Consider the following 21,922-nt stretch of genomic DNA (forward strand, 5'->3'; position numbering starts at 1 on the left):
GGGGGGGATTTATTTAGCATCTATATATAACAGAACAACCATTCAAAGGAAACACACCTTTGTCTGCAGTAGCTGTAACTGTGAGATCAGTTCCTTAACTTGCTTTTGTGCTTCATCAAATTTTTGTTTTAACTGTAATAAAAGACAAGTACAATGAGACAACATAACTTTCCTGTCCATTTCTTTTAAATGCAAAACCAACCAATAGCATGCCATGCAACCATATTCAAAGCTCAAGTCAAATGCCTCATTATAAGTTGCCTCCTTTTCTTCTTGTTCTTCCCTGATAATGTCCTCATATATATCCATTGATTCCATTGTGCGTGGGGAAAGGAGAGGGTTGACTTTACCTAGTTTAAAAAAAGGACATTACAATAATTATTTAAATCTAAAAAGTTCTATCCTGCTATTTCTGTGATACACATATATCAACAAATTACTTTCAATAAAAACTATGAATGTGATGTACTCAATTTAAGACTCATTAATGAAACCCACCTCTGTGCTCATCAATCTTAGGGCTGTTTTCCAGGCCAGAGTAAATATCCACCGAGTCCTCATTGTGATGCAGAGTACCTGTAACAAACACTGATAATGTCATAATGCAACAGCAACTCCAGCATATACACTTGACCAATACATGCAAGTTGTGTTTTCAGAGCTTTGAAAGCCCTGAACCTGTTAAGACGAGAAATTGGGAAATAGATCAAAAGAGGTAAATAAAACAATATTATCTGGATTAAATTACATATGGATCAAATATCAGACAGCACACTCCAGTGAGCTACATGTGACCAGGTATTAATGTGATCATTCCCGACCTCAATTTCAAGTGCAGTTGTTGTGATGCTCATGCATCTAATGTATTTATCTACACTTGGTTGATTTTGCACGACTTGCCTTTGATATCATGAAACTGTTGAGGAATTATCGTTTAATTATTATTATTATTTAATAGTGTTATTTTTAAAAACATTTCTTGTCGATTACTTAGAATTTTTTTTTATCAACTTACAGTATAAAATAGTGTTAAAGGCTTAAGTAAATACTAGATAATAGGTACAACACGGTTGCACTCAACCTGAAAACTGCATGTTAACTAGGTGAAAATAAAGAAATGCCTGTTGCACGGGAGAGAAAGACTGTCTTACCAAACGGCTTGTCAACAAGATCTCCATAATGTTCATCTGTTAAATCCATTTTAGTCAGCTACTGAAAGACAAAAAAATAGCACATTAAGTTCCTGAAAACAGTGACAATACCAGCAACAGTGGGCATGTGTCAGTTCAACTACACCACTTCCTGTCATGTAGTGAAGAAACACTGTACTGAAATAAAGTCAGTTAAATGTGATACTAAAAGAACCAACTTAATATTAAAGTAATAACCCACCCAACAATTCCACTATAATTCGTACGCAAACTACACTTGTACGACCATGGATTTACACAAACTCCGAAAAAATTAAAGCAATCAAAATACAGTATTACTGTAGTACGTTTACAAAGTGAAATCAAATTAAAGTAACGTTATATGAACAATACCTATATCTCTGGTGGTGAGCTAACGACCACAGGCGGATATAAATCTGTAAGATGAGCCAAACACTATAAAGAGGACTTCAGGATCTGACACCCATGCTAATGCCCGTGTATAATGACATTTTCAGTTAATTAGCAATTTCAAATTTTCTTGTAAACAGCGATTTAAAAATTTCTTGTAGCATACTTCCACCAGCTCCGCGCCAACCTTTCACCATTCACATTCGCCAAACCGGAAGTGACGTCATTTTCCCGCGGTCTCTCCTTTTCTAAAAAAAATGTCATTAACGTTAACATTTAATATTTTTAATTAAAAACACTAAAACTAATTATATATATAAGGAATGGTCTCTGATCTCCTATCAGATGTTCTCTAAACTCTTCAAAATATCACTTAATTGTAAAATTGTAAAAAACAGATCAATTCAAACAAGTGCAATATCCAGCCAATGAAATACATAAATATTTTTTTTTTAAATCACTACAGAGGCTTCCATATCAGTTAATTGTAAAACATGGAAAATGGATATTATACAATTGGAAAAGTTATGGAAGCCTCTGTAGTGACTTAAAAAAAATTTTATTTATGTATTTCATTGGCTGGATATCGCACTTGTTTGAATTTATCTGTTTATGAGCATGTATCTTTTTTTGAGTCAGTTTTTTTCAATTCATCTGTCAAATCAATTTAGTTATTATTGGCAAATCGGTCTGAATTTGAATGAACTAATGTCCAGTATATCATGAACAGATTTGAATTGTTTTCTCACAGGTTTGCAGCAAGGTATTTTAGCAGCTCTCCCCCAGTATTTCAGAGGCTCTTCTTCACCAGCGAAGAGGCTGCTTCCATCCAGTATGGGCCCAGACGGATGAAATTACGGGACCTGATGGGGGCCACCCTCCGCTTCCTCCAAAGCGATTGTGAGAAATTCCGTGTCCTGTGGGACTGGAGTGCCTGTGTTTCACAGCTTCTCACCAGTGACGTCATGGTCAGAAGGTATTGCCAATTTGTAGGTCAGACAAAGCCTCTCAGAACGTCCAGACATTTTTCAGAATATCCTCAATCTCTATCTTTGCTCAATTTCTTTTTGTGTGTGTTTTTAAGCTACACTGCCCGGTGCCTTGCCCTGGTGTCCCACATGACAGATAACCAGAAAACAATATTTTTGAGGAAGGTGCTTTCGAGTGAAGAGATTCTCCATCTGAAAATGAAGTAAGTTTGAATATCTTTTATTTTAAGGCGTGTTTTGTCACCTTGTTCTAATTGTTCAGAAGTTAGTCAGTAGCTTTAGCTCTCAAAAAAATGACAATATCATATCTATGTAGGTCACTTGAGGAGACACAGCTGCTGGAGGTAGAAAAAGCTCTGGTTTTGGCCAATCAGGGCTCAGCAGTATGGCGGAAAGAGAGGGTAAAAAAGGTCACCCGCGGTCAAGTGGTGACAGAAGACCTGACAAGGAGTGTTACTGTGGTGTGTGGGGTGATTCTACCTAGACGGACCCCTCGACAGGATGAACAGGTCAGACGGACATCCAAAAGCAGAATATTAAGCCAGATTTAATATAACTATAAACAAAGCCAGTTGTATTTTTTTTTCAATACCTCTATTAGTGTATTATGGGAGAATGTGCATGTATTGTAATGTCACTAAATCTGTCATTCTCAGACAAGTTTAAGCAATTTAGTGCTGGTGGATTCAACCTGTCAAAATCTTCGGCGACTCGCCATGGCTGTGGTGTCCCAGAAGCCCATTCTTTTGGAAGGGCCAATTGGATGTGGAAAAACGGCTCTTGTTGAATATCTTGCTGCGGTCACTGGGCACATTAAAGCCCCTGACATCCTTAAAGTTCAGCTTGGAGATCAAACCGACAGTAAGGTGAGATTTGTTTGAATTTTGAAATTCTAGTTTTGTTTTACAATATTTTTAGTTTATCTGCTGTTAAGCACTCAAACATTTTTCATGCCTTTGTTTTCTGTAGATGTTGCTGGGTATGTACCGCTGCACAGATATTCCTGGAAAGTTTGTGTGGCAGCCGGGGTCTCTGACACAGGCAGTCTCTAAAGGTTACTGGATTCTGCTGGAGGACATTGATCACGCTCCTTTGGATGTGGTGGGTGGTGAATGCACAAAAACATGGAAAACAGTCTTTAGAATTGTTTCTATTATGACTATTAAAGTCTATAAAGCATGGGTAAAGACGTTTATTTTGTTACGGAGTTGTTGCTGATTTGCATTAATTAGAGCTGTTTGCATTTACAGTACATTTGGTGCCGTCTAAGAACTATAGCATATGTTGTTTTAAAAAGTGAAGTGAAGTGACATGTGGCCAAGTATGGTTACCCATACTAGGAATTAGTGCTCTGCATTCAACCCATCCTAAGTGCACACACACAGCAGTGAACACACACAAACCGTGAACACACACCCGGAGCAGTGGGCAGCCATTTTTATGCTGCGGCGCCCGGGGAGCAGTTGGGGGTTCGGTGCCTTGCTCAAGGGCACCTCAGTCGTGGTATTGAAGGTGGGAGAGAGCGCTGTACATTCACTCCCCTACATCCCCCCCCCCCCCCTACAACCCCTGCCGGTACGAGACTCGAACCCGCAACCTTTGGGTTACGAGTCCAACTCTCTAACCATTAGGCCACAACTTCCCCCCATTGCTTCTACATGTGAGAAAAAAACTAAATGCTTTTATGTAATATATATATATATATATACACAGTGGGTACGGAAAGTATTCAGACCCCCTTAAATTGGTCACTGTTATATTGCAGCCATTTGCTAAAATCATTTAAGTTCATTTTTTTCCCCTCATTAATGTACACACAGCACCCCCTGTGTAAATATATATAAATAAAACTATTTATTCTTTTGATAAATGGTTTAAATGGTTTGGACTGCTGTTAAATTGTATAGTTTAGAAGCTGAAGCTATATTTAATCATGCTCTTGTTGTTTTTTTCTATAGATATCGGTTCTGCTCCCTCTCATGGAGAACAAGAAATTGACTATTCCAGGACGTGAGGACTGCATTCAGATGGCCCCATCATTCCAGTTTTTTGCAACACGAAGGTAAGATTTTTATTCACCGCGCCTCCGTCCTCCTACGAAGCTCCAGCCGTGGGACCCGGAGGCCCCGATCGATAAGAAAGCGACCCTCAGACAGGCGTGGCCCCGGGAGAGGCGCCGGGGCAGGCCGGGAAAGGCGCCTCGTCCCGGGGTGCGAATGAATAGTGTGTGTGTGTGTAATTACAAGGCTGCAATTATTTCATCAAAAATACAGCGAAACACTAATTTTGTGAAATATTGCAATTTAAAATTACTGTTTTCTATTTGAATATATTTTTATATAAATATAATTTATTCCTGTGATACCAAAGCTGAATTCTCAGCAGCCATTACTCCAGTCTTCAATATGCTGATAAGAAATATTCAAAACTAAATTTATTACATCAGTTTAATAATGATTAAAATCATTATTTTTAGGACGTTTTACAGTGGAGGAGCCTGGCATAGACCGCAGAGTTCACATGCTGCACTTCTGGACAAATACTGGAGTAAACTGCAGATTGGCAACATGAGCCGAGAGGAACTTAAACAGGTAAGCTGTTCCCTAACACTGAAATAGATTTTGTGTAGGTCCTGATAACATCTTTCATTTCTCATTTTGTTTCTCTGTTCAGGTCCTAATGAAGAGGTACCCTAACCTGGCAGTGGTGGTGGAGCGTCTTTTGGACATCTACTGCCAGCTAACAGGAAACAGACATAAAATCAGCTCTAGTCCGCAGGGTCCAAGTGCAGCCCAAAACATATCAGATGAACACATCACATCACTGGAGGGCAGAGGCCTCTCACTGAGGTAACACTTTTAATTAGAATTAGAAGAAAGTATTCAAAATCATCATTGCATAATTATAAAAAAAAGCATAATGATATAATATACTGATACAAATATTATGTACTACAGGGTTCCAAACCATTTCGTGCTAAATTGTACCTTCTCTAAATAGTTAAACATCAAGTCAGATTTGTGCAGTTTCTTTTAAATGCTTGTGGGCATTTACAAATATCTCTACATCGAGAAATGACACCATAGACTTATCAATAAATGGTGAGTGTCATTTAGGACCTCACAATGTAACAAACAGTTCAACTAAAGCAGAAACTACAATAAAACCCTTACTCCAGAGTTGTGATGTATCAGTCTGTGTCCATCCATTGTGTAGTTGGGCCTCAGGCTGTTCATCAGCTTTCCACTGGACTCTGCTGTAGTCAATGACACATCGATCTCTCTGTTCCCACTGTGGAACCCTAGCCAGAAACACAGTATGAGATTTGGGCCAGGGCCAATCATTTATATAACTAGCTGTCTACAGTAGATACCACACACTGACGCAGAATGTCATACCTGTCTTGTAGAGGGTTTTTATTTTTTTCTGTAGGCCTACATATTCAAAGCAACAGAATTTTTTTGTAATATGTTTTGTTTTCAAATTTTTTTTGATACTCGGTACTTAGGGTAGCAGTGAATATGCCTTTTGAAGCTCTGAAAGTGTGTCAGATATGAGGGTTGTCCTGTCAGAAGTTCAGTGGTGTGGAGACCCTGCTGTTATTAATCAATACACTTTCACTTCCTCGCTCAATCCCCTACATTGTAGAGACCCTGGATGCTGTCTGCCTACGGTCATGCCTCCTTACAGTGTTTTGGCGAATGTGATTTCAAGTGGAAGTAAAAACAAAAACAAAACAATGACTCACCATGGCTACATTTATTCGAAGTAAAACAATAATATTGTAGAATATTATTACTGCACACCATGGTACATTTTTTTTTAACTTTTTTTGATGAATAAAAGAAAAAATAAAGAACAGCATTTATTTGAAATAGAAATCTATTGTACGAATGTAGAGGTCTTTGTCACCTTTGATCAATTAATGCAGATAGGGCTAATGCACCCTTGCTAAATAAAAGTATTCTTTTCTTTAAAAAAAAATCTTGCCACAAACTTTTTAATATATATGAATAAATGTATGTGTGTGTATATATATATATATATATATATATATATATATATATTTATGGTTATAAATCAGATATATAAATCTGAGTAAATATGAGTGTATTAAATATACTTTCTTGCATTCTTTGCATCCATGTTGTCATGGTAAATGCTTGGTAACAAAAGTTCTTTTTTTTTTAACAGGGACTTGCTGAAATGGTGTGAGAGAATCTGCTTAAATTTTGACAGCTCTTGTGCTTCCACAGCACAGAATGTGTTTCTAGAGGTGAGTGGCTACCAACTTTCATTTTTTGGTCTCACCATTAATAAAATATGTATTTTTAAAATGTTTAGGAAACAATAACACTAATACTGAGAAACCTGTGTTTTTTTTACCTTCAGGCTCTGGACTGCTTCACTGCCATGCTCTCCAATTCCGAGAGCAGACTCAAGATGGCAGAGATCATTGGCAGCAAACTCAACATATCCAGAGAGAAGGTAGGACTCTGCACCAACGTGTTATCTCTTCACTGACACAAACTATTACATGGCCATGGAAAACCGCTGTTTTACAATTCCCTGTGAATTTTTACATTTTATTATATATTTATATTTGTGATTTCCAGGCCTGGAAAACTTATGGAAATTAGTCAAATCTTGGAAAGGTCAAGGAAATTTGTGTAGTCAATGTACTTTTTCTAGTATTGTGCTGCCCTGAATAATTCCATCGCTTGGATATTGTTTGTTGTGAGAGCTTGTGTACAGTAAAACTACAATCAAAAATGACTTGGAAAAGTCATGGAAATCCATTGGTCAAAAAGTGTGCAATATTACAGTAATGGCTGAAAAGCACCCTCTTATATTTCTCCATAATTTATAGCGACAAAGTCTGCTCTAATACTGTCAATGTGACATTTCAGGCCCAGCACTTTTGCCAGATGTACCTGCCTGCAATCAGTGTGACAGAGCTGGAGGTGACGGTGGGCCGTGCCATGTTACTCCGCAAGCAGAGCGACGCAGTGCGGCTGAGCATGTGAGATTGCATTATCAGAGTGTAACCTTACCATCTCCATTCATCTGTCTCGCTGTCTCTGACTGGCTTTTCCCCTTTCAATCTACTATGTTACAAATTGTATACAGTGGGTACGGAAAGTATTCAGACCCCCTTAAATTTTTCACTCTTTGTTATATTGCAGCCATTTGCTAAAATCATTTAAGTTAAATCTGCAAAAATGTCAACAATTCTGTGTTTTTCTGTCAATATGGGGTGCTGTGTGTACATTAATGAGGAAAAAAAATTAACTTAAATGATTTTAGCAAATGGCTGCAATATAACAAAGAGTGAAAAATGTAAGGGGGTCTGAATACTTTCCGTACCCACTGTAACTGCCAGTCTGGCTGTGCCAACACTGACCCCTGTGTGAAAGGCACCCTGCTGAGAAATTGAGTCAGTTTGGGATTGAGTGGTAACTGTGCTGTTTAAGACCGGGAATACAACAGCCTTGAGCATAACAGAGGAAAATATAGCAGGATACCTTTATTAGTCGTGATGCATAAAGTGAGCACTGTAAGAGAGCTTACATGTATATTCATGCATTTAGCAGATGCTTTTATACACAGTGACAAAATAGGAGAAAAGGCGTTTCGTCAGAGAGGCAACAGTATTTAGAATATACAATGGCAGGTTTATTTGACAACTAGATTAGGAAGCAAGAAGAAAAATCCAGAGAACAAAAAAAAAAGTAGTAGTTTGGATGAAGTTTGGCAGCACTTTCAGCAGGAGAGGGTGAAGGTTTTGGAGAGTGATTTTGTGCCTCGTTGTGTAGGAACAACAAGGCATTGTTTGTTCAGTGACCTTAGCTGGCAGGAGGGAGTGAACACTTATCGTTCCAGAGGAATCTCAGTGTTGTAGAATTGGTTACAATTTATTTTAAAATACAGTCAGTCATAGCCAGTGTTAGTATTGTTAGCTAAAGCTAAAACTATAAAAAATGTTTGGTAACACTTTAGTATAGGGACCAGTTCTCGCGCTTAACTAGTTGCTTATTAGTATGTTTATTATTAACATTTTGGCTGTTTATTAGTACTTATAAAGCACATTCTGCATTACCATATTCTACATCCATAATCCTACCCAATAGCTAAACATAACAACTACCTTACTAACTATTAATAAGCAGCAAATTAGGAGTTTATTGAAGCAAAAGTTAATGTTTTGTTTACGTGTGTTCAGATGTTTTTGTTAATTGAATTAAAGCTCAAATATGGAGGACTGGGAGTGCCACTTCAAAATAAAACGAAGAATCAATTTATTGATTTCATAATTCAACATAAACATTTATTTAAATGAATCACTTTTTTTAATGTATAAATAAATAGACAAATTTAAAACAGTTTATTTAATTAATGTTTTAAAACGTGGATTAATAAATCAATAAAAAGTACATAAATATTTTTAAATGCAAAATTTAAAATCGCTTTTTAAAAATGCATTTGGCAAACACTTTTCTCTCTATTTGCCCATTGCTTTTCTTTGTCTTTTTGCCAAATGCTTTTCTTTATATATCTGTCAATAGTTAAAAAATGCCATTGGACAGTACACACGTGGGAGCAACCAATCAATTTTCGCCTCAGTTTGAAGAGCCAACCCAATTTGGTCCTCCATGCTCAAATACATTACTTAAATAAAATAAAAATGCAAACTTAAAACTTGAATGAAAATGAGAAATGTTGCCTTAGCAACTAACTGAAATAAGTTAAAATAAGTTTAAAAAATAAGTTGAAGTACTAAAATTACAAAAACAAAATGAATAAAAAAGCACTTAAAACTTAATCTAAAATTAAAATTATATAAAAATAAAACTGATTATAAATATGAATAAATACTAAAATAGTATATAAACAATATTGAAGCCTCTATAATTGATGTGTATTGGCCCCACAGAGGCAGACAAATATTTGCCGCCACACGGCCATCCTCTGTACTTTTGGAGCAACTCTCAGTGTGTGTCACTAAAGGGGAACCTGTCCTGTTGGTCGGGGAGACGGGCACAGGAAAGACCTCTACTGTGCAGTACCTGGCAGAAATGACAGGTAACACATCTGAACTAAACTAAGCCAGTAGGTTTAACACTGTGCATCATTGTTAACTTCCTGCTCTGTTCTACTGCACACAGGACACAAACTCAGAGTGGTCAACATGAACCAACAGAGTGACACTGCTGACCTATTAGGAGGGTGAGTAGACAAGTGACAAGAAATATGGACAGTACAAATGTGGTGGAAGCTCTCTGCGAACTTGTTTTGCTTTGATGATTGAAGGTATAAACCAGTGGACCAAAAGCTTATCCTGTTGCCCTTCCGGGAAGTATTTGAGGACCTCTTTTCCCAGACATACTCACGGAAACAGAACCTGACCTTCCTGGGCCACGTCCAAACCTGCTTCAGAGGCAAACGCTGGCATGACCTTCTGAAGCTCATGGACCATGTCTGCAAATCAGCACTAACCAAGGAACTACATGATAAACCCAATGGTAATTCTAAAGGTTCAAATCAATTACATCAGTCATAATTTCTGATGTTTCCAAATTCTTTGTGTAAAAAGAGGTTTTGAGATTGTACTACATATTTTTCTTTGTGTTTTTCTCATAGCTGCCTTGCTGCAGGAGCAGTGGGAGGCTTTGGCTCTCAAACTCAGTCAGACGCAGGAACAGATTCGGGCCTGTGAATCCGCTTTGGTCTTTGCGTTTGTGGAGGTAATTGTCACTCCTCTTACCTGCTGTCTAAATCTCTTCTTTGTCTTGTTATCTCTGAATGTCGTGGCTGTCTGTGTATCCCCACAGGGGACTTTAGCCCAGGCTGTGAAGAAGGGCGAATGGATCCTGCTGGATGAGATTAATCTGGCTGCTGCAGAGACGCTGGAGTGTCTGAGTGGATTGCTGGAGGGCAGCGCTGGGTCACTGGTGCTGCTGGATCGAGGCGATACTGGTGAGTCCCAAACAAAGTGGCTTTCTGACAGTGGTATAGTGGGTAAATATGTGCCCTAGTAGTACTTTGCTTTTCCCTAGGCTGCTTCTTTAGGCTGACTGTAGTAATGGTGTTCCTGAAACACTTTGGATAAAATGCATTAGAGAGATGAAACAGCTAGTTTATTGGCTCAAAAACCAGTTGTTAGACTACTGTTCAAAAGTTTGGGGTCAATCTGATTTTTTTTTTTAAATGTTTTTGAAAGACAGTAATATTGTGAAATATTATTATAACTGTTTTCTATTTTTTCTCATTTCTGTGATGGTAAAGCTGAATTTTCAGCAGCTATTACTTCATTGTCACATGATTCTTCAGAAATCATTCTTATATGACGATTTGGTGCTCAAGAAACATTTATTAATGGTTGTTACTTAAAATTTTTGCAGAAACAATGATCATTTTTTTCAGGATACTTTGATTAATTGAAAGTTCAAAAGAACAGCATTTATAATTACTGTAACATTGTTGAAGCAGTGTTCATTAGAAATTTTCAAGTGTGCTTGATGCTAAATTACTGTCCTTTACCAAAAGTGTTGTAGTTGATTAGTGGTTTATAAATGTTTAATTTAATTCAGAGGTCATTTACTGTTTTCATGATGTCGTTCTGTGTAGAGCCTCTGGTTCGTCACCCAGACTTCCGCCTGTTCGCCTGCATGAACCCAGCCACTGATGTAGGCAAGAGGAACCTGCCACTGGGCATTAGAAACAGGTGAGAGGGGCTTGGACTCCTAATAAATATCTAGCATATTTGTTTGAAGATATCATACACTGAAATGTATACATTCTTAAGCGTTCAAATCTTTTCTGGGAACACCGTATGTGTTAATATGAAGTTAACGTAATTGTGTTTATGTATCAGATTTACAGAGTTGTATGTGGAGGAGCTGGAGAGTGAGAGTGATTTACGAATCCTCGTCTCTGACTACCTCAAAGGCCTTAACCTGACCAGAGGCATCATCCATGGAATCATCAGGTTTGTGCACAGTTCTTTAGTAGGTCTCCATTGCCATCCATATAACAGCAAACTGACTTTGCTCACTAAAACACAGCTTTTTGCATTTTGATATATAGAAGATCATTGGTAGCCAATAGCACAACCATTATAAAACAAATTAGCGTTTCTTGATAATATTAAGGAAATCTCAAATGTTAGGTGTGACATGGCTTGTTTTTACTAAACAAATATTGTTTTTATCCCAAGCATTGTAAAATACACAACATACAGAATTCATCCCTCATGTTCATCCCTTTGGTTAGGTGCTATACTAAAAGACAATTGTGAGTGATGTTCCTATATAAGGTTTCTTAAAACAGAATCTCTCCCCCCCCCCCCCCCAGTTTTTATTTGGCTGTTCGTAAGGAGGCTAACACTCGGCTAGTGGACGGCACGGGTCACAAGCCTCACTACAGCTTGCGTACTCTGTGCAGAGCTCTGAAATATGTGGCCTCTGACCCCTGCTACAACATCCAACGCTCCCTCTATGAGGTAATGTATTTGTCCTCGTCACCGTTTCTGCCTCAATTGTTAATATCTCGAGAGTCTGACACAGCGAGTTGTGTATGTTGCAGTAAGTGTCTGTTACATGTTGCCATATTGAAATAAGGTTTTCTGTTCATGTAAAGACACGTGAACTTGACTTTCCCTGGGTATGGATGATTCACCCTGTGCCAACAGCAGAAGTGAGCAGCTTAATAAAACAAACTAGCTGTGTTGTTTTGCTGCATCATTATGAATAATGCTGTCTTTACTGCAGAGTGTGACGTTGCTGCACTTGTAATCTAGACAGCTTGATTGATTATAATGAAAGCAATTTAGTTTTGTTACATCACAACACGCCTCTCTCATACAGTGTAGATTGGATTTCAAAGTCCCACCAGCACTGCATTTTCCACAGAGTAGTGCATTATACAATGACGACTACTCCACCACTCCACCAAATACAGTACACTGTATTTTTGAGATTGTTTATTTACTAATATCAGTATCTGTCCACTCCATGTTTCCAGCTTTTGCTGGTCATAAATTTGCTATCGTTGTGGTAGCATAAATCAACAAAATAAAATAATTAAAAACAGGTTAGGAGTTATTACATTAGATGGTGGGTTTCTTCAACCATTAACATTGTCAATAAATTTAAATTCACATTTTTTTTAAACCAAGGTAAAAAAAATTGTTTACATTAATTTTGGGCAACCAGGTTGTTTAAAGGACTTTGTTATGCAGTTTATTTCATCATCATCATTAGTTGCTGTTCACCATTGACCAGCTTCATTTATTATCGTTAATGCAGCAAGTTTTAAGCCAATCATATGACAAAGTGCTCTGTATTTGTTTTTGTTGGGCATAAACAGTAGTCATTTAAATAGAGAAGTGTGTTGTGTGTGCATTGTGTAAAAAAAAAAAAAAACACCAAGTAAAGAATATTTACATAGAGGTTTAATATCTTCTGCAGGGTTTCTGTCTGAGTTTTCTCACTCAGCTGGATCGCAGCTCTCACCCTGTTGTGCAGAAACTGGTGTGTCAGTACGTACTAGGAGGAAATGTGAAGTGTCTAAAACGGGTAATCATTTCGGAGCTACTTCTATCCATGCTAATATTTGTTTAAAGGGATAGACTATAGATGATCTTAGTGTGAAAATGGTCCTGTGCTCTCTCTTCAGCCAATCCCACAGCCAAAGGACCGCATATCCATGCAGATAGAGGAGTACTGGCTGAGTCGTGGTGACATGGAGCCTACTGTAGACCCCAGTTACATCCTCACACCCTCTGTCAAGCTCAACCTGAAAGACCTGGCACGGGTAGTGTCTGCCGGGTAGGAAAACCCACCCCAGATATGTCCCATGTGACGTTCCATAGATCAATCTCACCTTCGATATATATTACATATACAGCATATCTCTGTTCGTCTGTGGGAGGGTTCGTAAGGGATTTGATTCACTTTTAGTTCTTTGGGTAGTAATCTTGGTAACGACTGATTTGTTTTTCTGTTTTGGTGCCATTTGTCTGGGACAGTTCAGACCTAGTGATCAATTGATTTCTATATCCATATAGAGCTGACTTCAGGACTTTTTGGGCATCACCCTTTTCACATCAGCATGATCTCCAAATAGACTTTTTCTGTACCTTTCTGGGCCAAATCAGAGAAACCCCACACTTCTATATCTCTATATTGCTCGTAATTCTTTATCCGTGTACAAGTAGTCAACAATATATATATATATACTCTATATTCATTACATACTAGGAATCATTTTCCACCATTTTCTTCTATACATTGTCTTTCCTCTGTGTGTTGTTTTGGTGATTAGCATCCATCCAGTGCTTATTCAGGGGGAAACGTCTGTAGGAAAGACGAGTCTGATAAAATGGCTTTCAGCTGCCACAGGAAATCAGTGTGTGCGGATCAATAACCATGAGCACACGGATATCCAGGAGTACATCGGCTGCTACTCCTCTGATGAGCATGGCAAACTTGTCTTCAAAGAAGGTACATAACCTTTGGAGCACACATTATGATGGAAATGTACAAGTATGTGAATCTGTTATGCTTAAATTGCAAATCCAATGAAAGATTTTTTTTAATGTAAAAATTATGTAAATGCATGCAAATGGTACTAACTGCATGTTATTATAGGCCAGGCTTAAAATGCAACACTCAGGGGGTCCACAACAGGGGCTGAAACAATTAAAGGGGTCATATGAAGCGATTTCAAGTTTTCCTTTCTCTTTGGAGTGTTACAAGCTGATTGTGCATAGATAAGATCCCTGAAGTTGCAAAGGCTAAAGTCTCAAAATTCTTGAGAAAGAGATATTCTTTATCAAAGTTAAGACTCTGCCACACCCCCCTAAAACGGCTCGTTCTAACACGCCCCCACATATCTACCTCACTATGTGGAAATATTAGCATAATGCCGCCCAAATGTGCACGCAAAGAAAGAAGGCGTGGTTTCAATAACCACAGTTAGTGTTGAAGCAGCCATGTCAGGGAGACGCTGTGTGTTTCTAGGCGAAAGCAAAAGCACTTTATTTGGCCATCCGAAAGTAGATGCATTTAGGAATCTTTAAGATGACTTACAACAGAACAGCAATGCATTTTATGGATTGAAAAAGAATGTGTTTTTTGAACATTAAAGCATGTCAACATATTCTGTTACATCAAATACACAAAATAATGATCTTTAAAATAGCATCATATGACCCCTTTAAAGACCCTTGACTTTTGCTAATGATATTAATTAATTCTAAGTATTCACTGCCATGTCAGATGTTAAATGAGATCGTTGTCTCTCTTCAAGTAGTTCAAGTTCAAGTTCATTTTATTTGTAGAGCACATATACAACAGCCACCAGGCTGACCAAAGTGCTTTTCAGAAGAGCAACAATTTTACCACATACACAGAGAACAAACCAGATAAAAATTTAAAACCGCACGTTTAAAAATGACCATATCACAGTAGCCAATACACTAAGGAAAACAAGGGTAGCAATGAACAAGGTTAGCAAGGACTTAAAAACAGACAAAGAAGGGGCCATTCTAATCTCTAAAGGTAGGGTATTCCAGAGTCGTGGCCCTGCCACCGCAAATGCACGCTCCCCTCTACGCTTAAGCCTAACGTGAGGGACCACCAACAAGGCCTGGTCACAGGATCGTAGGCTTCTAGATGGAGTATAGAAGTAAAGAAGGTCAGATAGATAGACAGGAGCTTGGTTATTTAGGGATTTATATACAAAGAGGAGAATTTTAAAGTCTATTTTCTGACAAACCGGCAACCAGTGTAAAGATCTAAGAATTGGAGTGATGTGTTCATGTTTACGACATTTTAAAAGAAGTCTTGCCGCAGCATTTTGGACAAGCTGAAGACGCACAATTTGAGATTTAGATATGCCGCAATATAAAGAATTGCAGTAATCTAGACGAGACGTAACGAACGCATGAACAGCCATTTCTAAAGTTTTTGGAGTGAGAAAATGTTTAATTTTACACAGTAAACGAAGCTGATAGAACCTGGACCCAATGACAGAAGAAATATGTTTATCAAATTTTAAATGCTGGTCGACTAGAATACCTAGGTTCCGCACCCGCGAGGATCTAAAAACGGATAAACTTTCTAACTCGGGGCTTATACACTGAGAGTTATCATTTGGACCGAAACAATTACCTCGGTCTCGTCTTCATTTAGGTAGAGGAAATTTTGGGCTAGCCATGATTTAACCTCCTCTAAACATTTCAGAAGAGAAGTAATCGCAGTGGAATTGTTTTTCTTGATTGGTAGATAGATTTGAGTGTCATCTGCGTAGAAATGAAAAGACACACCATGTTTTCTTAGAATAGAGCCCAGAGGTAACATGTAAAGAGAAAATAGAGAGGGAGCTAAAATAAAGCCTTGTGGAAGGCCACAGGTCAGAGGAGCAGGGGAAGAGGAAAAATTACCCAACTTCACTAAAAACTTTCTGTCAGACAGGTATGACTGAAACCATTTCAGAACGTTTGCTTTTAGACCTACCCAAGACTCTGATCTAGATAATAGTGAGGAGTGGTCTATGGTATCAAAAGCAGCCGATAAATCTAAAAGAATAAGAACCACTGAGTCTCCGGAATCAGTAAAGAGGTAAATATAATTTAACACTCTTAAAAGGGTGGACTCAGTGCTGTGAGCAGACTTAAAACCAGATTGAAAAACCTCATAAATACAATTACTAGTCAGAAAACATTGGAAGTTGATTCAGCACAATTTTCTCCAAAACTTTTGAAATGAAAGGTAAAACAGAAATAGACCAAAACATTTTTAGGACAGAAGGATCCAGTGAAGGCTTCTTGAGCATAGGAGTGACCGTAGCGACTTTAAGGTTGGCAGGAACAGAGACAGTTTGGAGACACTTATTAATAAGAGACACCAAATCTAGCCCAATCGAATCGATAATTAATTCTCGGGTGAATGATATCGCTAGAACAGAATGAAGGTTTAAGCTTGTCAATCACTTGCTTCAATTCCTGGAGGTTGATAGGTTCAAAAACATCCCAAAATGCAGAGGCAGATGACATAATTGGAGAGACAGTTAAAGTGGGGCAGACGCTAAGCCTTTAGTTAATAATTTTGTCACTAAAATATCTCAAGAAGCTTTCACAGAGAGCATCAGAGGCAACAGGCAAGGTGTTAACTGAAAGATTTGTAACAGATTGAATCATTGAAAACAAAACCTTAGGTTTAGAATGATTAGTTTCAATTAGATTAGAAAAGTAGCAGTCTGGTAAGATGTAAGAGAGTCTCTGAACATTTGAAGAGAGATATGCAGCCTGTCCTTTTTCCATTTACGTTCTGCCTTTCTGCAGTTTTGTCTTAGGAGACGGGTATCAGAGTTTTGCCACAGTACAGATTTTGGTTTTTGCTTGTGAGGCTTAAGGGGGGCAGTTGCATTTGCTACCTTAAGCCAGGCAGAATTCACGAGGCTAAGATGTTGATCAGCATCCAGGTCAGATAATGGTTGATCCAAGTGCAACTGTGAGCAACATTCAGCAAAGCACAAGTTGAAATTTGTGCTGAACCGTGTCGAGTAGAAACGAGAAAGATTTACAGGTGTATTAGAAAAATGAGAGTGATCTGGAAGAGACAGTGAGTATAATATAGGCTTATGGTCAGAGATCATAAAATCTGAGAGCATAATATCAGAGAGAGTACAAGATCCAACGTATGTCCCTGAATATGAGTAGAGACGTTGATCCAATGGGATAGATTAAAAGCGTCGATGGGATTAAGAAAGTCATGTGATAAGGGGTTAGACGGACAGTAGACATGGATATTAAAGTTGCCCACCAATAGAAAGCGATCGTAATTTGTGGCAATATTGCCGATCAGTTCAGTGAAATGCTGTATAAAATCCTTAGTAGAGTGCAGAGGACGGTAAAACACCCATAGACATACAGGACCATTCCAGTCTAATAGTCTAAGTGAATAAACTGAGCTTCAAAGCTGGAAAAGTCCGTTACAGGGACCAATCGACAGCGTGCAGAGAGAGAGTTCTTTAAAATTGTTACTATCCCATCCCCGCGGTATAGTTCAGTGTTCTATTAATCTTATGTTTATGTCATGTTTTCATGTAAACAACATATATGTTTTTTTCCCCCCCCTGAAGGCGTTCTGATCGATGCCATGCGGAAAGGTTATTGGATCATTCTAGATGAACTGAACCTTGCCCCCACTGATGTCCTCGAGGCTCTAAATAGATTGCTGGATGATAACCGGGAGCTCTTCATCGCCGAGACACAGGAAGTGGTCAAAGCCCACCCCAGATTCATGCTCTTTGCCACCCAGAATCCTCCTGGGCTTTACGGGGGCAGAAAGGTCTCTTCAGTACATTTTTAAAAATGACCAGTTTGTCAAGCAGCCTTGTTTTCTTGACCTTTTGTAAACTGAAATCTGCAACAGTAATGCGGTAACTAATTGGGAGGTGCTGATGTACTGGTTCTGATGTTACTGCTCAGGAGGAGCTCAAGAATTTGAATGCACTAAATTATTCCATCTAAATATCATTTCAAGGTCTGACCCATGTGTCTTTCATTTTTGTATAGGTTCTGTCCCGAGCGTTTAGGAACCGTTTTGTAGAGCTGCATTTTGATGAGCTGCCCAGTGTAGAGCTTGAGAACATTCTCCATCAGCGCTGCAGTTTGCCCCCATCCTACTGCTCCAAACTCATCAAAGTCATGCAGAACTTGCAGGTGCGCATCTCATTTTGTTGCATCAGTTTATAAGAATCTATTTTGAGAAGTTGACGATTAGATGATATGGTGATTATTTTTTATCAGTCCTTACGTAGAGGATCCAGTGTGTTTGCTGGGAAACATGGGTACATTACCCTAAGAGACCTGTTCCGCTGGGCTGAACGCTATAGGCTGGAAGAGCAGAATGACACCTCACGTGATTGGCTACAACATTTGGCCGATGACGGTAAAATCAATGACAAACTTTTGACCCCTTTGGAGTAAAATAAAAATATATATATGTCCACTACAGTTCAAAGGTTTGCTGTCTCTAAGATATTTTAAATGTTTGTCTTGTGTCTGTTATGTGCACCAAAGCTGCGTTTATTTAGTAGTAAAACAGTAATATTGTGAAATAATAATATTATTACAATTAAAAATAACTTTTTTTTTTAATGTAATTTATTATGGCAAAGCTGAATTTTCAGCAGCCATTACTCCAGTCTTCAGTGTCACATGATCCTTCAGAAATCAATTTAATATGCTCATTTAGTACTCAAGAAACAGTTCTTCTTATTGATTGTGGTGCTTGTTTTCTGGAAACCGTGATACTTTTTTTAGGATTCAGTTCAAAACACCAGCATTTATCTGAAGTAGAAATTTCCAACTGTAATAATCATCATGTTCGCTCTTTCAGGCTACATGCTGTTGGCCGGCCGTGTCAGGAAGCCAGAGGAAGCGCTAACCATCCAGAACATTTTGGAGAAGCACTTTAAAAGGACTGTGAACCCAGATGCTCTTTTCTCTGAAGCTCAGGTCACCTCTCAGTTCAGTGAGTTTTTAAGCACAAACACAGTTTGACCACAGAGGCACACCGAATTCTGACATCAGGTCGATGACTTTCAATTACTAATGTTGTTCTCACTGGTTGTTCCATTGCATTATCACATAAACAAAAACCAGTAGTACTGTACAGTTTAATGACAGTCCCTTAATAAGGCATCTTAGCAACCCCCACTACCAGCGTGTTCTTATAAAATGCAGTTATTGAATGCGAGTTTATCGATTGTATCTTGTGATGTTTATTTCCATCTATGCAGATGATTTACGATGGCAAAATAGTTTCCATGAAATGTTAAATTCTTGATTCTGATGCTTACCTAAAGATCAATTTGATTAGCTCACTTTATAACTAATGGCCAGATTGATTGTTTTGGCTGGCTCAGTTTGGTATATTGATGGTTATTGATGGCTTGGCACTTGGCAGGCCCTTTTGTGGACAGCATTGCGGGTGTCCCTGAAGAGTTCGGTCATGTGGTGTGGACCCAGGGCATGAGGAGACTGGCTGTGCTAGTGGGACGAGCACTTCATTTTGGAGAGTCTGTTCTACTTGTCGGGGACACGGGGTAAGCTGTGATACAGTCCCTAGTTGAACCTCAGTGAGAGGGTTCGAAAATCTGACCAGTTCTCTTTAACACATCTTAAAGTTAACAAAATGTAACTTATCAGATTTTCCAAATATTGTTGTAAATGTCGGGGACAAATACTGACAAGTATTGACATTGTGGGGGCCTTAGAGTAAACAAAAAAAAGTTGAGAATTACTGCTCTAATACCACTTGCCATCTAGCAATAACAAATAGAAACACTTTTTTCAATCGAGAATATGTCAGCACAGGAAACAAAATTTGCCTTTAAAACCTTTAGTAGCTTAATTTATTCATCAGATAAAAGAAGCTCAAATGGATTAAAAGTTCCTGCCCTTTACTGCAGCTGTGGTAAAACCACCATCTGCCAGCTGTTTGCTGCATTAGCTGGTCAGAAGTTCTTCTCTGTGAACTGTCACTTGCATATGGAGACGTCTGACTTTCTGGGTGGCCTCCGACCTGTCCGTCACACAGGAACCCAACAGGTAATATTCATATTTCTTAAGATTGAGTTTACAAAACTGTCATTTCCAGTCGTAAAATCAGACTGCCACCAGCTTATAGCTTATTCATCAATGCTGTTTTTTGGCATGAATGTATTATGTTTCAGGCTGATGCGGAGGACGGCCGTCTGTTTGAATGGCGTGATGGACCACTGGTGCTGGCGATGAAACAGGACGGTGTGTTTCTAATGGATGAGATCTCGCTGGCAGATGACTCTGTGCTGGAGAGACTCAACAGGTGTGAATTTAAACTCAGTGTTCTCACATTGACAGCTTATTAACAGTGTTTAATTCAGTTTTGCTTGGAAAATTCAAAAACAGACCTGAAACTACTTGTTTGATTTGCTTCTGGGTAAAATTAATTGAAATTATGCCCCATATGTGCAACTTCTACATCACATCAGGACAATGTGAATCACTTAATCTTTGTGCATCATTGATATTGGCACATCTGATGTCTAAAGTGATTGTGACTGTGTGTTCTGTGCAGCGTGTTGGAGACTGAAAAATCATTGGTGCTGGCAGAGAAAGGCAGCGGAGATGATGATGATGTTGAGCTGATCATTGCCGGAAAGAAGTTCCGGCTTGTCGCTACCATGAACCCTGGAGGTGATTTTGGAAAGAAAGAGGTCAGTACATGGAAAATTAGCATGGCTGAGGAACATTATGTTGAGGTTATTAAATATTCTCTGAAGATTAGTATTAATAGTGAAACAAGTGGATTGTGTTTGCATGAATGAAACAAGCAACCAGTGGCACTGATGTGTTTGCATATGTACAGCTGTCTCCAGCACTCAGGAACAGGTTCACAGAGATTTGGTGCCCCCAGAGCAACAGTCGTAATGATCTAATGCAGATCATCCAACACAATCTGAGGCCTGGACTCTCTCTGGACCAGCATGATCACCAAGGTGACTCACTCTGCACAGAGCAATCAATTATAAAAAGCCTTATTTCACACCCTTTGAAGTACTTGAATCTGATTGGCCGATAGCTGGATTCTACAGTCAATAGCTTTGTATAATTACCACTAAACTATATACAGTAGATGTTTGTTCTCCTACACTGTTCTAGTCTCATCATTGCTCTTCCCATCTCAGGTAAAGACATAGCAGAGCTCATGCTGGACTTCATCGACTGGCTGACCAATCAGGAGTTTGGCCGACGGTGTATTCTAAGCGTGCGAGACATTCTGTCGTGGGTGAACTTCATGAACACGGTATGTGAGCGGGACGAGGATGGCTTCATGACCATGGGGGAGCTGGAGGAGGAGGAGCCAGAATGGGACCTGAGATTGGACACCGTAACAGCCTTTATTCATGCTGCATGCCTTGTGTATGTGGACGGAATCGGCTCAGGTGGGAGAAAAGCGAGTGCAAACTGCATTTTTCATGTTTTGGTACCCATCTACCCCCGAAAGGAGTAAGATACACTAGCGTTTCTGGGGTCAGTAAGATATTTTTAATGAAGTCTCCTAAGCTCAAAAGGCTGCATTTATTTGATCAAAATACAGTAAAAACAGTCATATTGTGAAATATTATTACAATTTTAACTTTTTTATTTAAATATATATTAAAATGCAATTTATTCCTGTTATTGCAAAGCTGAATTTCAACAGCTATAACTAGTCTTAACATGATCTTTTAGAAATCATTTTGAAAAAACATGATACTTTTTTCTGTTTTCAGGATTCTTTTATTAATAGGAAGTCAAAAAACAGCATTTTGTGA

The 21,922-nt window shown here is 38.6% G+C and overlaps 2 protein-coding genes across 5 annotated transcripts in view; one reads left to right on the forward strand and one right to left on the reverse strand.

Annotated features, from left to right (window-relative positions):
* LOC107601938 (CASP8-associated protein 2-like) overlaps window positions 1-1,785 on the reverse strand; it is a 9,082-nt gene extending 7,297 nt beyond the window's left edge. Inside the window, exons 1-5 of one of the 4 annotated variants that reach the window (XM_016294298.1) lie at window positions 1,729-1,785; window positions 1,152-1,212; window positions 499-576; window positions 247-350; window positions 58-132 (exon numbers count right to left, since the gene is read on the reverse strand). In XM_016294298.1, the coding sequence (XP_016149784.1) occupies window positions 58-132; window positions 247-350; window positions 499-576; window positions 1,152-1,200 (306 nt within the window). In that variant the 5' untranslated portion in view covers window positions 1,201-1,212; window positions 1,729-1,785. Of the gene's footprint in view, window positions 1-57; window positions 133-246; window positions 351-498; window positions 577-1,151; window positions 1,213-1,544 lie in introns of all 4 variants that reach the window. The other 3 variants (XM_016294301.1, XM_016294300.1, XM_016294299.1) reach the window with 3 other exon arrangements.
* Window positions 1,786-2,284: 499 nt separating this feature from the next.
* Window positions 2,285-21,922, forward strand: part of LOC107601919 (midasin-like) — a 51,828-nt gene continuing 32,190 nt past the window's right edge. The window contains exons 1-32 of the mRNA XM_016294280.1: window positions 2,285-2,538; window positions 2,647-2,754; window positions 2,868-3,060; window positions 3,208-3,417; window positions 3,521-3,652; window positions 4,510-4,613; window positions 5,028-5,142; window positions 5,225-5,400; window positions 6,746-6,827; window positions 6,944-7,039; window positions 7,462-7,574; window positions 9,486-9,634; window positions 9,718-9,778; window positions 9,863-10,074; window positions 10,193-10,296; window positions 10,384-10,528; window positions 11,180-11,276; window positions 11,427-11,540; window positions 11,906-12,053; window positions 13,021-13,128; window positions 13,229-13,380; window positions 13,877-14,055; window positions 17,699-17,907; window positions 18,135-18,281; window positions 18,369-18,510; window positions 18,961-19,095; window positions 19,531-19,669; window positions 20,036-20,174; window positions 20,300-20,430; window positions 20,683-20,821; window positions 20,974-21,103; window positions 21,293-21,550. Coding sequence (XP_016149766.1) covers window positions 2,285-2,538; window positions 2,647-2,754; window positions 2,868-3,060; window positions 3,208-3,417; window positions 3,521-3,652; window positions 4,510-4,613; window positions 5,028-5,142; window positions 5,225-5,400; window positions 6,746-6,827; window positions 6,944-7,039; window positions 7,462-7,574; window positions 9,486-9,634; window positions 9,718-9,778; window positions 9,863-10,074; window positions 10,193-10,296; window positions 10,384-10,528; window positions 11,180-11,276; window positions 11,427-11,540; window positions 11,906-12,053; window positions 13,021-13,128; window positions 13,229-13,380; window positions 13,877-14,055; window positions 17,699-17,907; window positions 18,135-18,281; window positions 18,369-18,510; window positions 18,961-19,095; window positions 19,531-19,669; window positions 20,036-20,174; window positions 20,300-20,430; window positions 20,683-20,821; window positions 20,974-21,103; window positions 21,293-21,550 — 4,621 coding nt within the window. The remainder of the gene's footprint in view (window positions 2,539-2,646; window positions 2,755-2,867; window positions 3,061-3,207; window positions 3,418-3,520; window positions 3,653-4,509; window positions 4,614-5,027; window positions 5,143-5,224; window positions 5,401-6,745; window positions 6,828-6,943; window positions 7,040-7,461; window positions 7,575-9,485; window positions 9,635-9,717; window positions 9,779-9,862; window positions 10,075-10,192; window positions 10,297-10,383; window positions 10,529-11,179; window positions 11,277-11,426; window positions 11,541-11,905; window positions 12,054-13,020; window positions 13,129-13,228; window positions 13,381-13,876; window positions 14,056-17,698; window positions 17,908-18,134; window positions 18,282-18,368; window positions 18,511-18,960; window positions 19,096-19,530; window positions 19,670-20,035; window positions 20,175-20,299; window positions 20,431-20,682; window positions 20,822-20,973; window positions 21,104-21,292; window positions 21,551-21,922) is intronic.

Source organism: Sinocyclocheilus grahami, unplaced genomic scaffold, assembly GCF_001515645.1.
Source record: "Sinocyclocheilus grahami isolate Dianchi unplaced genomic scaffold, SAMN03320097.WGS_v1.1 scaffold315.1, whole genome shotgun sequence".
Classification (NCBI taxonomy): Eukaryota; Metazoa; Chordata; class Actinopteri; order Cypriniformes; family Cyprinidae; genus Sinocyclocheilus; species Sinocyclocheilus grahami.